Raw genomic sequence first — 17,675 nt, 5'->3', positions numbered from 1 at the left:
GACGGATGTCTGGAATGGCAAGGATGATGCAGATATCTCTTCTGAAGATGGGTCAGTGGTCCGATGATGATGGCGGCTTTCAAAACATATGCATGTGGTGTGCACTTTAGGTAGGCTGCATCGGTTGTTGGTCCCGATACGTTACGTGGATGGATCAACGACGACACCGGTTTTAGATATAGGGAATGAGAGCACTCCATATTATTGAGTTTGTAGATGTGAGTGATGGTTTCGGATGAATTGATGTATGTTCTTGTTAGACCTTTGTGAAATAATTAATAAAGATGGCTGCATGCATCGATTGATGCAGAGGCCGGGGGTTTAACCTCCTTTTTTAAAAAAAAATGCTACCTATTAATCACCACAAGTCCAGCACACAGTATAACAAGTGACACTCAAGTCCAAGCACACTAGCTACATACACGGGAGGCAACGCCAGACCAGGTGACGTCCCATGTCTGTGGATCAATAGACCATTACAAGAGTTACGTACTCGACTCGAATGAATCGCCTGTTTTTATTCTTCAGGGAAGTGCAATGAGCGGCAGTCTCAGTATATAAACCAGTGTGCACTACAACAATAATATCCAGAGTTCCTGGACTCCAGATTGGGCGTACAATACGTGTTGAATCATGCCTGTCTCATCGTCTGAACTTAATCATATCCAACCTGCAAACGATCCAAGGTGTCCATCAAGGCGCTGTGGAGCCATGTCTTCGTTGTTCAGCTGATGGTACCTTCACACAGCAAAAGAAATCACTTCAATTTTGGACGGATCGAACACTCAGGTTCTGAACAATTACAAATCGGAAGAAAAATAGTTTATGCTTAGCAGAGATTCGGTGGGTTAAACCGATGGCCATGTAGAAAGATATACCCAATTTGCATGGAGGAATCATGTTCCGGGCGTTGCAGCAGTCCCGGATAAGTAGTCTTGATGGCATGCCCACTGGAGCTACCGTGCCCTCCATCTTGCCATGACATATGGAGCGCATTCTCGGCACAGCTGATGTCATGCAACTGGCACTCCCAAGAAAACAGTCATGAGAAATTTTATTGCCCACACTGAACTCGTTTTTTTATCAGAATGAATATAGTTTGTATGCCGTGTAGTTTACAAACTTCGTCCAGCAAAGGTATGCAATTTGTGTTGGCAACAAAGTGAAGGTTCAAAATTTGATATCAAGACAGAAAGCGTAAGTTCTAAGCTCAGTGATGATAGTACCTTCTTCCTCAGGTCTTTGTTTTGATCCAGCAATTCTTGCTCCTGTAGAACATCATTTTGCCATTATATATTAACAGAAGGAGCATGCAATATAGGGTCAGGATTATCTGAAGTTCATGATTCATCGTTACCTTACTTTTCAGGTCATATAACTCATCAAGTAATACTTTATTCTGCAAAAAATGTATGCTTTGTCATAAAGCAAGGCAAAACCAGCGACAGAACTGTGATGTTTCAGCTAACGCTATAAAAAATGCCTTAAGAGTTCAGCTGCATACTAACAATAATGGATACAACATCATTTAGATGCTCTGAAGTTAACAGGTTTTCACTAAGACAATTCGAAACTAATACATGCATCATCTTCAACTGATGCAATATCTGTATAATACTCCCTCCGTCCCATAATATAAGAGCGTTTTTAAAAATGTTTTAAATGAGAAACAACCAAGGGAGAACTTTGAGCATAGAAAAAAAACCAGAATCTAGCATAAAATGAGGTAGCATTTCAAAAGAAAATCCGAAAACGGTATAAGAAAAAATTAATAAAAAGATGATGGTTTGTTATAGAGGGACCTTGAGCCAGAGCGTGCCCATGGTGCAGCGGCCAACGCTCTTATATTATGGGACAGAGGAAGTAGAAAAATATCTGAAGTTGTTGAACCTGAGCCTATGTAATATACATGGAAATTTCAAATTCTCTACCTTTCTTGTCCTGATATGCTTGAGAGATATGTCTATTTGGTTCTCAATTTGCTCAAGCTCCCTCATGGTAAGTGGGCCCAGATCCTCACCGAGAATATTTCTACGACACGAGAACGAGGACTGATAAGGTGGAGAAACATTGCAATGTATATACAGCAAGTAACTTTTCAACCCAATCTCTAGAAACTACCTTTGTGAACTTTGAAGATATTCAAGTCTGGTCTTCAACTTCAGATATTCTTGGTAATTTATCTAGTTTCAAAAACAAAAAAGGAAGCATGGTACATGTCAGTTCAAGTGACACAATACTTGCCGTGGAAACGAGAAGCTAAACTTACATGACAACAGACCATGTTGGCCAAACAAACAAGACAGTTCAAACAAAATGTTGCCCCACCAAATGGAAGCTGGGAAAGATTGAAAACAACAACAGACTGCAAGAGGGTGCAATGTTTAGCCTGGACCTAGCCTTGGACAATCACCTGAATATGTTTCCAAAAACTGGAGTTGGTTAAGCTGTGACTATGTTTACCCGTAGGGTATTTTGCTTAGCTTTTCTCTGTTTTCTTCCTTACCCCTTTGTAACATACTGTTTATAGTAATGAAAATTAACCGTAGAACAATTGTTCAGTTCTACGGTGTGCGGCTAAAAAAAACAATCACCTGAATGTAATGGTTATTCACACACACAGCTCCAAATGGCAACGGGGACGAAACCCATCGGGTTTTGCCTTCCCAAACCCATCCCCACGAGAAAATCGTAAACCCGTCCCCGTCCCCATCACCGTGCGCGGGGCTAGTTTTCCGCCCGTCCCCTAAACCCATCGGGTTTCGGGGAACCCGCGGGGAACCCACGAGAAAATCAAAATATTTAAACAAACATAGTGGCGACAAAGAATAACATTTCAACAGCAAAATAAGCACATTTCAGCAGCATAACTAGAGCAAATTTCAACAAAAAACAACCCGACTTGGGACGTGAAGAGGCCACCATTGAGTTCGTCACCGGTGGCGACGCCCTTTCTCCAGATCAGACCGGCGGCAGGGGAGAAGACGTGGAGGGAGGAGGCTCGCCAGCGCAGATCGTGGTCGGCGGATCTTGCGAGATGGGATCGAGCCAGGCGGCGCCTGGGGTCCTAGGTTTATGGTTAGGTATTATGTGGGAGAGAGAGATGAGGGCTCGAGTGAGGGGGAAAGGAGCGGGCGATACTGGCTGTTTGGCCTTCGACACTAGGGGGTGGGGGGCTCGGTAGTTTTGGGTTGGGCCGCGCAGGAGCACTAGTTGGTAAAAAATGTATTTTACCGGGTTTGCCGGGTTTCGGGTTCGGGGACTACCAAAACGGGTGCAAACCCACGAAATGTGTCGGGTTGTATAATGTATCCAACAACAGCCCCGCGGGGATGAAAAGACGGCCATCCCCGTTTCCTAATAGGGTAAAAACCCGCGGGGACGCGGGTTTCGGGGCCCGTTGCCATCTTGACACACAGCTATTCTGACCGAATAGTGGGCACTAGCGATTACTGACTATATTTGCTCGGCCGTGTACCCACCTCGCTGCGCCTACCCGACCCTCGCCGCCGCCGCCACAGTCATTGCCGTTGACTCCCTGCTGGCGGAATCGACCGGCGCCATCCTGCAGCCCTGCTGACTTTTCCCGCAGCTTCCTGTGAGTGCAGGCCGCCAAAATAGTCATTTCCGTCGCTGTTGAGCTCGCCATCGCTGCAGCTCCGCAAGGGCACCGCGAAAGTCGGATTTCTTCCGGAATCGGACCGGCCGACCACGGCGATGTGGTAGGAAGGTCGACCCCAAGCCAGCGCCGGCAGGTGCTGCCGGATCTAAAAAAGAAGCCGTCCGATCAGGTTGCCGACGCAACCTTCATTCCTGGCGTCGTTTGCTACCTCCTCGCTGAACAACCACGTGCCTGCCCAGCTACGCAGTGTCGGTCTCCTCCGCTGCCTTGATGCGCAAGTCAAGGGTCCGTCGTCGGCGCTGTCGCTAGGACCGCCGCTGCACATATGGTATTTGTCAAATTTCCCCTACGCATTTGTTTACATATTGCATAAAAAAACGTCTCAAATAGACCGTTACATTTCTCCATTTTAGATGGTCTCCTCTGCTATCATGACCTAACTGACACTTGCAAACTCAAACAGTCCTTGGTTCTCAGTTAGGTCGAGGGCTGTTTCTTTAAGACCAAGTCATGGGTCATGATGGTCATGTTAGGGATTACTTTGCGTCGAATGCAGTTTAACCCCTATACTATTTTCGGCGCCTATTTAGGATGCATCGACTCACTTCAACACCATTGAGAAGGCTGTGGAGAGACATGATCCTTGGTTTGTATTGAGAAGGAATGCAACAGGGTAGAAAGTGCAAGTCCACTGTTGAAGATAATAGCAATCATGCAAGTTCTTGCTTATGGATGCCCGACGATGCCATCCATGTCTATGTTCGCTTGGTGAAGATCTATCCTCGAGTGTGTGAGACGATTCTGTACATCTGTTGTTGAGATCTATGGACCAGAGGCCTTGAGGGTTCCTAGATAATGAAGAATATACTCAAAGGCTTATGGTAGAAAATGAAGAGAGTGGTTGCCCAGGTATGCTTGGATCCATTGATTGCATGCATTGGACTCGAAAGAATTGTCATGTTGCATGGCAAGGTCAATATCGAGGGCATTGCCTCGATCCAACCATCATTCTTGAGGCAGCTGCATCACACGATCTTTGGATTTGGCATCCATACATTGGTATGCTTGGCTCTCACCAATGATCGCAATGTCCTCCATTGATCTTCTCTTTTTGAAAGGCTTGTTGATGGTGGCAGTCCAACTTGCACTATGTTGTCGATCACAATGTGTACAGCATGGGTTACTACCTTGCCGATCACATCCATCCTCCATGGGCCACAATTGTGTATACTATCCACAAACCAAAAGGTAACAAAGAGATCTCACTTTGCAACTTGTCAAGAATCTGCTGGAAAGGATGCTGAGAGAGCATTTAGTGTGCTTCAACAATGATTTGGGATTGTTTGTGACCCTGCTGAGCATTGGAAGCCCGAGACCCTATGGAAGATAATGGCATCATGTATTATCTTGCACCACACTATCATCGAGGATGAGAGAGAAGACCCGGAGGACTTTTGGCAACTGTTCAATGCCCACCCATTGCAGCCAGAGCATAACCCAAATAGGATCCAAGCCTTCATCCATGCACACCAACAGATCGAGAACCATTGAGCTCATAACCGACTTCACGAAGATCTTATTGAGCATCATTGGCGCCTTCATAGCACTTGATTCTTGTGCTTTAATCATGTTTATTTGAATTCTTAGTTTAGTTGGACCGTATGTTTTGTTTGAATTTGGATGGTTTATGTTTGAGAAGATTAAAAAATTTATGCATTTAGATTGTGTGCACTTCATTATTCAAGTTTTTATTTATTTTTATGTTTGGTAAGTTTGAAAATTTTGGAAAGCAAAAAATAATAGGATAGGGGATCTGTTGCAGAATAGTGATTTCCTTAAGTAGTTGGTAAAGTGGGATAGGGAGTACGTTTGCTAGTTTTAGTTTAGGAGGTCTACTAGAGATGCCCTAACCTCTTTATATTCAGGAAGGTATTAAGATTTTGAGATGCTTACTTCATTTTCTGCTGGAGGGGTTGCTTCTGGTGAGTTGTAGTTGCAGGTGCGGTATCTCTCAAGTATTTTGTACATGCTGTTGACATATGAAAGCAAAGGAATCAATTTATATTGCTTGACATGCGAAAAATATAGAAAAGTGAATACATTTATAATATCCAGAAGCGTTGGAAAATGTAAAAAAAGAGAATATTAGTATGTGCGCAACACTTACTGACTGAGATGTGATCCTAGTATCATATAATGCCTGCTAGTCACCATATGTTGTTGCATAGCACATTCCCCTTCACTTGGCTCCAATGGAGGGCGTGTGGAGCTGTGTCTTCCACAAATATTCTTGGATCCGGTAGGCTTTGGTATCCACCAGCCGGCTTTGGTCTCCGGTGGATCCCTTTGGTTTCGGTAAACGTTTGTGGTCTTGGAGTATCTGCAAGCTCTTTTCGGCGTCTTGTTCTCAGGGGCGGCTATTTGCTACACATATTGTGGCCGTCGATATCTTCTGGTCTACATCGACGACTCCCCAGTTGCTTATAAAAGCTCCTAGGTTTAAATAAGTTAGCTCCGCAGAGGCGGAGGCCCAGAAGGCATCGAGCTTTGCTCATGTTGTGCCGTTGGTGGATTCGGAAGGACGAAGGTTTTGGCACCCCTAAGAATTTGGATGTAATTCTATTTTTATGTAATATTTTTGTAAGGACTTGTGATATTTAATATATGACTAGGCTTTTCCGCCCCCAAATAAGGATGAAGCATAAACAGACCGAGAAGGGCAGATCCAGTTAATCTGGACCAACAATTCATGTCAATCCAGTGATCTAGATTGCTCGAATGATGACCGCTCAACATGTTTAACATGAAGTTAGTATAATACCAAATACCAATGTCTGCTAACCATGTAATTAAGGCGTAACTGATGTCCTACCGAATATCAATGTACAGATAATTTGCTTCACAATATTAACGTGAATGTTATTTTTGCCATGAATAGTGGCATATATTTGCATGTACACATTTACTGGTAAGAAGAAAAAGAATCACCAGATGATCCGCAGATCCAATTGTCATAGAGCTATCCCTTGAAGTTTTGCATGTGGGAAAACTAACTACGCTTAGTCCTTTCACAGGTGGCAAGAATCGACCGAGATACGAGCTATTCTAGATGGATCTTATTCCTGGTCATCTGAGAGACTCTATCCCAGCCAGCTCATAATCAGTTCACGAAGGCCCCTGGAATCACTAACTCGTTGCACATTACACATATACACACCAACAACGGGATTTGTAAAATAACTAAGATTGTTTATTTTGTAGTAGTGTCTCTGGTTTGTGTGCGGGGCAATTATGGTGAAAGGGAGTAAATTATGATCTGTGCAACTAGTCAAAGCAAGTGGTCCCAAATGTCAGGTTTTTTCTAAACTACCTAAGACTAGATTCTTTTTTCCATAAAGGAGATTAAAACCTGCAGCCTCTGCATCATTGTGATGCACACAACCATCCCTAAGACTAGATGTATTAACAACATTCCTCCAAATACAATGTCATACACGATTTTTGGTCAATAGCAAAGGTACAGTAGTGTAGCTGGAGCTGGTGCAAGTAAGCATTTAAAAGTTTCAACCTCGCACTTTTGCAAAGATTAATTCATTTTTCTTGTTCACATATTTTAACGTGTACGTAGCTTATGAGCATTTCACAACATTTAATCAGGGGTCCAAGAATCATTACTCCTTGTCAATAGTTTTTTTATGGGCTGGATCAAAATTAATCTCTTGCGGAGAACATATTCCCACTCCCTTGCTTCATCCTCCCGAGGGCGACTCAGGGGCGACCTAGGTGTTGTAGTGTCGCTTCCTCCTTCCCCGCTTCCCCCTCATCACCGCCGGAGGCAGCCGACAGGATCCCCTCGCGGCTGCCAGGGCGGTCCACTCTCGGGGGACTTGGCGGCTAGCCTGGTGGGTGCTAGGCCAGGAGCCTTTGTCTGACGAAAACCCTTGGCCGACGATGGCGAACACAATGTTGATGGCATTTTAGGTGCCATTCTACCCCTTGGCCACGACATTCAAGTACAACTTCCCATGCTCTCTCCTTCCTCTATGCCCCAGGTGAAAACACCAAATCCCTGTGATTGGGACACAACGGTGCTAAACGTTGTTCTCTCCTTGGAGGCTCCGTCCTGGGCAGTGGGTTGTAGGTTGTGCAGCGACAAGCTCGGTTGGTTCCTGATGGGGCTCAGTTTATCTTCAGTAGCGGCATAGCTCTAGGATGGGTTGGATTCTTCCTCAGGTCGGTGCGCTCTCATGCTTGTGTGGTCCAGATTGTCTGGCCATACAGTTCCCTCAAGCCTAGGCAAGAGGGGACTGGGCTCTCCACTTTGACGATTGTGAAGCGATGGTGCTGTTCAGAGTTGGCGACCCTAGAAGTTGCTCAGATTAAATAGATTAACCTATGATTCATTTTATTGATGATATGATTTTGGTCCTCGGGGCATGGCCCTCTTCAAGTTGTTTGGTTTAACACATTTTGACTTACTATGCTATTTCAATTGGGCTTAGTATCAACTTCCATAAGTCATCAATCATTCCAATCAACACTAAGGTTGCCTTGGTGTGTCTCTCTGTATCTAAGATCTTTGTTTGTATTGTAGTCTGGCACCTTTCACATACCTTGTCCTTCCTTGCCTAACCACTTGCCCCACAATTCAAGATTTTATGCCCTTAGTTGGTCGTGTGGAGAAAAAACTTTTAGCAACATTGTCTATGATCTCCTACGGTGGAAAATTGTCCCATCCAAGCATGTCATTACTTCCCTACCAATCTTTTCTCTATGCGCTCTTGAGCTTCCTCCAAAAATTCTAGAGCCCCTAGTCAAAATCAGAAGGAGAAGTCTATGTAAGAAAACCGAGCAAGGAGGCAATTGCAATTCATTGGCAGCGGGATATGGCCTATCGCTCTAAAATCCATTGTGTCCATGGTGTTATTAATCTTTAGGTTGGAAGTGATGCCCTCCTCATGAAATATGTTCAGAAAATTTATAACCGGATGTACCTCCCAAACCTTATCTGGTCAACCTATCATGTCGTGGAAATCCCACATGTTGTTGACCCTTGTGAGTCCTTTTGGCGGCGAGATATTATGAATCTTAGCCCCATCTTCTAAGGCGTCTCTCGGATTGTTGTTGTGGTACTTCCGCGCTCTTTTGGAAGAACCTATGGCTAAACGACATGCTCTCTATGTCCCACCCAACGGCCTACTCTTTTGCTTCCTCGGAGGATATCTATGTCAAGGATTTCTTGGGGATTATGGCTGTTGGGGAGATATTTCACTTACAATTTTCGATACATATATGCCCATGCGGAGGTTCATGACCTTCAACCCTTGATGACCCACGTTGTTCTTGTGGAAGCCATGCATGATATATGGCACTATGTTTGGGGCTCAAGAGAGTTTATGTAGGCACTACTATGCCTTTTACTTCAAAGTTGTTTAAGCCCACTAGGCATATAGATGGATCTGGAAATCTAATTAAGTGTGTACTAAAGTTTAAGGTATTTGGTTTGCTCTTGCTCTATGATAGGTTAAATACCCTTAACATGCTTAATCGAAGACAATACAGTATTGGCCATGACATGGACTGTCTGTTATATGGATTTGCACACTGAAGAAACGATTGAGCACATGATCTTTGATAACCAATTTAGCAAATCTTCCTGGGCTAGCCTAGATATTTGACGGGTCCCTCTACCTCAAGGTTCCATATGATCACCCAAGCAGAGCAGGTTTGGAGCAAGCCCATGTTTAAGGACATATTTTTGTTTGCCTCGAATAAGTATTTCAGAGGCATTGTGTCCACCATTGCCTCTTGGAGGTCAAGATTAAAAGATGATTTTTCTTTCCTTACCCATAGAGTATTAAAATTTGAATTCTCGCATATTTTTAAAGTTGCTTGACATAAGCGTATTACTGTTCGAGAGGTGATGGGCCATGCCCAAGCTAATGTCGAGTTTTAGTCTCCTATTGTTGTCAAATATTAAGGGAGTGGGGTCTATACACGATTTGTAAATGCTCAACTCAATGAGGCCAACTATGTCTTTAGATGTCTTATTTATCAGGCTAGACTATACAAGGCTCCAGGAGGTTCATCTTTTTGGTCAACTCAATGTACAAGGCTCTTCTTACTAGCTACACCGCGCAAATTTTCCTTGCTTGTCCTTTTGGTCATCTGATTTGATTGCTCATTTTGTTGGCGTTTAATTTAACACCCCAACCCCCTAACTGTATTCCTCATGGGTTTGGAACTAGCATCATAAGATTTTTTTGGGCTCTAAGATCACTTTTTTGGGGTTGGTCTGAGTGCTTTGTGTTGGTCAATTTGGCTTTGCCATAATGATGATTTGTTTGAATAAATGATTGTTTTCAATCCTTTGCAGGCTATTTACTTATCTATCAACTAGATGAGGTTATGTTCAATGTTGCAGCGAACCGGCAAAAGGTCATTATGGAGGACATCAACAAGTTATCACAGGATTTATGCCCCAACATGGGTGCCAGTATTTTGTTTGAATAGGAGGAAGACCCCCGGCCTCTGCATATGGGCGATGCATGCAGCCACTTTATTAATTATTCACAAAAGACCTTACAAAGAAATACAGCAGTAAGTCTGAAGCCACCGTCTAGACAACATCTATTGCTACTCCTATCTAGTTGATGAAGGAATGATGATAGTCCGGTCCTAATACCAAACAGACCTCACGGCCAAGCCTAACATCTGAGACCCGAGGCCCCAACCAAGCCACTTGCCGGGTATGAGGCACACCCGGGTCTGGCGGACCCTCAAAGGCCGCCACCGCCAACTGCAACCACTCCATCTTCAGAGCTGTACTGCATCAACCTTGCCCGGTCTAGCTGCTGTGGACGTCACCACGATGCCAAACAACACCACCATCATGCGCTCTTCCATCAACACACTCCCAACAGCGAGACCCTGCTGCTCCATGCCGCTGAGACCCGCCGTTGTCAACATGTCAGATGTAATGCCGCTCCTCCTTCGCGAACACCACCTGCTGCCACTGGTCCCATCCCCTCCACCTGCAGTTCATCTGCACTCCCAACCGAGCCCCAGTGCCCCTGACGACGCCTCCAGGAAGGTCATGATGACGCGAACAGTGCCACTGCCGCCAAATCCGAAGAGCACTTAAGGTTTTCACCCGGTCGGGCATCGGGGTGGGTAGATTGGGCCCTCAGTTGCGCCTTCATGAAGGAAAGCGGCGCCCATGGGCGTCGCCGCCGCCGGCCGGCCAGACCGGCCAAGGTTCCCCCCGGACCCAAAGTACACCACCAGGGCTCACCATCACCGGAGCCTGCAGCCGCAAACCACCGGGACGACAAGAGAGGCAACAGGAGAAAGGGGAACCTCCATATCTGACGCAACGAAGCACATCGCCACGACCGGACTCCATCAGCGACGCGCCACCCACGCGGCCGAGCATGCTGGCCAGCGTCGCCTGCAGACGTCGCGAGCCGTCGGACAACGCCGCCTCGCCGATAGGGCCGCCGCCCAAGGATCCGCAGGCCACCAATGCGATACTCTGGCCCGCTGGCCGACGGGATTGATCCGGGCACCGAGATCCCCGCTGCCACCTTCCCCGGCGCCCGCGCGGGCTTTGCCGGCAACAGTGGCGGCGAGGGAGGGAAGGGGGATGAGGGGAGGCAGCGCGGCGAAAGATCTGATTGCCCCCGAGTCGCCCGGGGGACGACGCGCGAGGGCCGCGTCTCTACAGTGTTTCTTGGCGAGGGCCGCGTCTCTGCAGTGTCAATAATAAGGAGCACATGGGTGCCGGTTTAGCAACATGCTTTGTCATGACTGTGTGTAAGGGTGCAAACCAAGGAGAGCTAATCTTCCATTATCCAAAAACTACTATCTGTCAATACTTCTTATAACATTTAGACTGAATACATGATATTATAGTATGTCACCTTAGAAATAATTTGTTCTATGAAGTAGAGAAAGCATGTCATCAGAGTAGAAAATGATCTTTAAGCTGAAGAAGAAGAAAACAAAGATGAAATAGAACTTAATGAAGACCCATAAATACGAACTGAACTGGGATTAGTCTTGTGTGAAAAGCTCTAAATTGTCACCACACTGAAAGAAAGGGTCACAAAAGTTGTCTCAGACCGAGTAAGTTCCACCGTGGATTGTTTAGATGAACTTCTGGGGATCGAGCTGGTGGCAAGTTGAACTAGATTTGAAATTGTAGCCAGAAATCCTGATTTTGAATCTATTTCAACCAGTTAGTGCAGGGGGATTTAGGACTCTATCTAACACATTCTGCAGCAAGGTTATACATATATATGTTTATGTCCAGCTAGTACGTAATGTTCTTTTCACAAGTGTACGCACGCCATCTGGTAGAACAGCATAATTGCTCCTAGTAATAAGATCCTCGTGAGATAGCAAAAGTTAACCGTGTATACATTATCTCGCATGCATGTATATTATTTAATGTAGTACTGTGCATGCATCAGTTCACCCAGTTTAGAACGTGGTGGAGTCAACACTACTCATATATATATCTACTTCAATCGGTATATTGCATGCAAGCTAAGCTGGGTTGCTTTGACGACATGACGTGCAATTGATATCCTTGACGGTTCGGCTGTTAGTGCGCGGAACAACGGGTAGTTCTACACAGGGCTTGGCTCAGTGAAGATAGTACATGAACTTCCGGGGATCCAGCTGCTGCTGCCCTCAGTGGAACAGTAACTTTTTTTTTTTTGAGCAAAAGAGGGTTTCCCCTCCGATTTCCGTTAGAGAAACCAAGTGGAACAGTAACTAATGGAACAGTAAATGGATTACAGATCTCAGCTTCTCACCACATCCTAGAGTAAGCCAAACTCTAGTGTATCTTTTCTGAAGCAAAGGCAAGATGTTTGCCTTCTCATTAATCAAGCAAGGAGAGTTTTAGGTACGAGAAACAAAGGTTCCGGCATCAGTCAACCCCCAAAAGGACAGAAAACAAAATCGAATTACTTGTGGCATAAAAGGTTCCTAAGGTGCTTATTAGCTTATAGTTCCAGCCAAAGCCCACATCTCGCTTCTTCTTTAATTTTGTTGATGAGATGAGCCCAGCCGGCGTTGTGAATGTGTACTGGATTTGCCATTTTGGGTGAGAAATATGTGGATCTGGTGAGCATATACGGGAGGAGATAGAGATCTTATGAGTAGAGCATGGGCCAGCGAAATATCCTCTAAATATGGAACGAATAAGCAACAACTTCATGGACCGCTTTCTTGTTCTTGCCGATTATAGTAAGTAATGTGAGTGATTATGATACGGTGTACATGTATTGAATAGCTGTCCGTCGCGAACTCCAGAAATCTACCCCAGCTGGATCGATGTGGTCAACAGATCCGACGCTTAACAGTATCTGGTTAAGTTGACCTTTCCGCAGCTGCGATACTCCACACACAAAAAAAGGAAGGACACTCGCTCGTCGCGCAAAATAAGGATGTTTTCTCATGTCCTTGGTTAACTGAGCTGAAGGCAAGAAAATCAGAGGTTTGTTTGACCAGATCTTGACGAACCCATAGATCACGTGAGGCCAAAAGAGAAGGAAAAAGAAAATGAACGGATAGGGTCAAACACACACACACACACACACACACACACACACACACACGAGAGTGAAAACGCGGATCTAATTAACCTAAACCTAATCGATTTGAACATCAAACCTGCGCCAAACCAAGTGAAAGAAAAGAGGGCATTCGATTAATCAGCTCGAAGCCTCGAACTCGGATGGACTTCCTTTTAGCCGCATCTGCTAGTGTTCTTGTTAATTCATTTCCGTGTGAGTCGTCGAAACTCTGGAGGTGGACGATCTATGCCAGTTGGAAGTTGGAACAGCGAGGGTTGGTTTAGTTACGTACCATGAGGAGCTGGAGAACTCGAAGAGGCGGCCGCCGCCGGAGAAGATGATGAGGGCGACCTCGGCGTCGCAGAGCAGCGAGAGCTCGTAGGCCTTCTTGAGCAGCCCGTTCCGGCGCTTGGTGAACGTCACCTGCCGGGTTGTCTTGTTCTCGATCCGCCTGATCTCCACCTTTCCCCGACCCATCTTCCTTCTTCTTCCTCTTCCTCCTCCCTTTCTTTCTCTCTCTCTCTCGCTCGCTCGCGCTCTCTCTCTCTCTTGTAACTTTTTTTGCCGCCAGCAGAGGGATGTCTGATCGTATGCTTTGCTTGCTCGGTGCCTAAGTCTCTCTCGCTCTCTCACAATTACTGTACCAATGATTTACTAGCTCGTCCACCCGTTTGCGTCTCTCTCTCTCACTGTAGCTCTGGCGAAGGTGGTGGTGGTGGAGGGGGTGATTGATGATTGATGTGACGTTAGTTCGTGGCGAGTCGGCCCCTCGCTGGACACGCAACAGTGCCGATCCGGACCGGAATCCATCTCCACAGCGAGGAAATGGGGGCCAGTAAAGGTGTCCGCACATCAGAGAGCAGACGTGGGTGATGGATAAAGTTTGATCGAGGCGGGATAGGACGTATACACGTGTCGACGGCAGTGTGGAGGAATAGACGACTTCATTATGGCATCGCGTGCTAGCGGCTAGCCTTCTAGGGCTTCGTAGGACTTCTCTTTCCTGTCAGCTCTCTCAAGTCTGAACTATCTTTACTTTCTCAGCTCTCTGAAGTCTGAACAAGTGTTCCTTCATTTTCTTCAGCTCTCTGAACTATCTTAAATTTCGCTCTGGCTCTTCCTCTCTTTTGCTGCGGTTCGTCAGGGACCCTTTTGCTTGTTTTTATACTGGAAAATAGAAAGAAATGTTGGGCAACCCTTTCACAGGCTCAAAGGTAGCTAGTGCTGGATTCCTGGCAGGCTTCCCGTATTTCGATCCTTGAGTTGGAGCACGAAGGAATCTAAGTTAGTTTGTAAAAGATGGAATTAGGCCCTGTTTTTATTTTTTGATTGGGTGGAATAAGACCCTGTTTGAATGTGGGAACGAAAAAACAATGCATGATTCACCTGAATATCCTCCAAGAATACTCCAAAACAACCATTTGAAACAGCACAGAAAAAATGCGTGAGTTCTAAACATAAGGAGAAAAAGGACATGAGGCAAAACCTCACGTTTGATTTCCTCCAAAATTTCTATAAATCGCTTCATTCCATAGATTTCATAGGAATCTTGGAGAACCATTCCTTTGTTCTAAATGGCATGTAGAAATATTTCCTATACGAATTTTAATTCTTCGAAACTCCAAGATTTCCTTTTGCTCCAAGCCGGACCTTAGATTCACAATTTTATGACATGATATCAATTTCTTAATTCATATAAATCGACAAATAATCCTTTGTCTTCAATCAAAATATGGTGCATCTACATCCCACTTTGGAATAAGCTGAACAATATTTACATATGGCATGGCCATTTTTTATTTTGCACGGGCCATAACACCTCCAATATAGGTTTCTAAAAATAAAATAATGGTCTCGAGCCAAATTGTAGGCCGGTCATACAGTATATTCCCCAAACGTTGTGAAAGACCATTGTCGGGGGAAACGACACCTACGGGATCACGAGGAATCCCTTTTTGCTACGGTTGGCTGGCGCGGGGCTTTGGAAAGAGCGGGATTGAGAGAGTCTTGCCGGGGCCCCGGCATGGGTCTTGCTACGGCATCCTGGTTGCCCCAGGCAAGGGGCTTGCTGGGGGTCTCGTGGGTATCCATGGCAAGGATCTTGCCGAGGATCGTCGTCTTCTGGTCATCATCTAGTCTTGCGTACTCCTGGTCTCCACAAAGATTTGCATGCCACCATGGAGGTGCCTCCCGAGCCTCGGTTCCAAAGTGGTTGATGGTGTTGGAACCCTTAGGCTCAAGGGTCGCGGCTCTGCTGGTGTTGGGCAAGTTGCCCCGGCAAGGTTCTTACCGGGGCTATGGAGGCCGCCCCGGCAAGGGCCTTGCCGGGGGAGCTCACCTCGCCCTTCTTCTCTTTGTGTTTCTGGCTTGGCGTTGCTCTGGTTGTCTTGTGGCTTTGCTTCCTTCCTCTGCCCCGCTAGGTGTGGCCGCAGGCGCGGCTCCAACTGCCCGCGCACAAGTAAAGGGGTACAAAATAGGACCCCTCCTTTTATGCACCGACAACCATCAAACAAAATACTCGCCATGACTGTTGATAGGGATCCGAAGAATCTCATAGGCGATGTCATTCCTAAAGAAGGCACACACTGTCTCTTCATTCCAGGACCGTCGTCCTCGTCAATTATGCATTGAACTTTAGCATTGGCAGGAATAGGAGAGACCGGCTGTGGTGATTTTGTCACGGCGGATGTCCTAGTGTAGGACTTAGTCGTGAGGCAAACACATCTTTGTAGTAGCTTGAGAGGGGTTGAGTGGAATCGAGAGACGCAACACAAGATAAGGATTTAGACAGCTTCGGGCCCCGGAAAACATCATCCGGTAATAGCCCTACATGCTGTTTGTGGCTAGATCTCATTATGTTCATGAGGGAGTCACCGGTAAGCCGGCTCTTGGTGTCTATCCCTAGAGATTGTTTCTTTTTTGCTTGTCCTCTTTGGGGTGCCCCACCCTCCTTATATATCACTAGTAGAAAACAGGGCAATGGTCCAGGCCGGCTCAGCCCATTAGTCCCGGTTCAGTGTAGAACCGGGACCAATGTGGGCATTGGTCCCGGTTCGTGAGCCCAGGGGGCCGGCCGGGCCACGTGGGCCATTGGTCCCGGTTCGTCTGGACCTTTTGGTCCCAGTTGGTGGGACGAACCGGGACCAATGGGCCTCGCTCCTGGCCCACCACCATTGGTCCCGGTTGGTGGCTTGAACCGGGACCAAAGGCTCCCCTTTAGTCCCGGTTCATGCCACCAACCGGGACCAATGAGGTGCCTATATATACCCCCTCGCGCAAGAGCAGAGCACAGTGCTCTGTTTTTTCTGGCCGAGGGGAGAGGGCTTTGTGGTGCTCTAGCTCACCTCCTATGCACATGAGGTGTTCGATGGAATGCCCGAGCCACACTACTTAAGCTTTCTCCTCTCGAAGCTCGACCTCCAAGCTCCATTTTCCTCGAGATTTGTACACTTCTATTAATTTGGACACTTAATTATATATAATGCACGCAGATGAACCGGCAATGGATGTACGGTGACAGACACACCCGCGAGTACATTAAGGGCGTGCATGAGTTTCTCGATGCGGCTGAGGCAAACAAGCAGAATGGTTTTATGTGTTGTCCATGCACTGAATGTGGGAATACGAGGACTTACTCTAACCGGAAAATCCTTCACTCCCACCTGCTTTACAAGGGTTTCATGCCACACTATAATGTTTGGACGAGGCACGGAGAAATAGGGGTTATGATGGAAGACGGCGAAGAAGAAGAGTACGATGACAACTATGTGCCCCCTGAATACGGTGATGCTGCAACGGGGGGAGCTGGTGAAGATCAAGAGGAACCAGACGATGTGCCCAATGATGCTGCCACGGGTGAAGCTGCTGAAGATCAAGAGGAACCAGACGATGTGCCCGATGATGATGATCTCCGCCGGGTCATTGTCGATGCAAGGACGCAATGCATTAGTCAAAAGGAGAAGCTGAAGTTCGATCGCATGTTAGAGGATCACAAAAAAGGTTTATACCCCGATTGCGAAGATGGCAACACAAAGCTCGGTACCGTACTGGAAGTGCTGCAGTGGAAGGCAGAGAATGCTGTGGCTGACAGAAGCTTCCAAAGGATAACGAATTGCCCGACAGTACATACGCAGCAAAGAAGGTCGTATGCCCTCTAGGATTGGAGGTGGAGAAGATACATGCATGCCCTAATGACTGCATCCTCTACCGCGGTGCATACAAGGATCTAAACGCATGCCCGGTATGCGGTGCGTTGCGGTATAAGATCAGACGAGATTACCCTGGTGATGTTGACGGCGAGCCCCTCAGGAAGAGGGTTCCTGCGAAGGTGATGTGGTATGCTCCTATAATACCACAGTTGAAACGTCTGTTCAGAAACGAAGAGCATGCCAAGTTGATGCGATGGCACAGTGAGAACCGAAAGAAAGATGGGAAGTTGAGAGCACCCGCTGACGGGTCGCAGTGGA

At 46.4% G+C, this 17,675-nt stretch overlaps 1 protein-coding gene across 2 annotated transcripts; it reads right to left on the bottom strand.

The window, feature by feature from the left end:
- Positions 1-382: 382 nt before the first annotated feature.
- On the bottom strand, positions 383-13,907 carry LOC125552723 (MADS-box transcription factor 1-like). 2 transcript variants are annotated; one of them, XR_007303763.1, is made up of 10 exons: positions 13,502-13,906; positions 5,576-5,651; positions 2,122-2,183; positions 1,932-2,031; positions 1,358-1,399; positions 1,227-1,268; positions 879-1,021; positions 619-738; positions 475-484; positions 383-441 (listed from the first exon to the last, which is right to left on the bottom strand). XR_007303763.1 is itself a non-coding variant. In XM_048716398.1 (8 exons), the coding sequence occupies exons 1-8, from the start codon at positions 13,684-13,686 to the stop codon at positions 660-662; spliced, it is 729 nt and encodes a 242-aa protein (XP_048572355.1). In that variant the 5' UTR covers positions 13,687-13,907; the 3' UTR covers positions 383-659. The 2 variants fall into 2 exon arrangements, 1 of the variants encoding a protein (XP_048572355.1); XM_048716398.1 differs by having other exon boundaries at positions 383-738; positions 13,502-13,907.
- Between the last annotated feature and the right edge of the window lie 3,768 nt (positions 13,908-17,675).

Source organism: Triticum urartu, chromosome 4 (genome assembly GCF_003073215.2).
Source record: "Triticum urartu cultivar G1812 chromosome 4, Tu2.1, whole genome shotgun sequence".
In the NCBI taxonomy this organism is placed as follows: Eukaryota; Viridiplantae; Streptophyta; class Magnoliopsida; order Poales; family Poaceae; genus Triticum; species Triticum urartu.
This window is presented reverse-complemented; position numbering and strand designations above follow the sequence as displayed.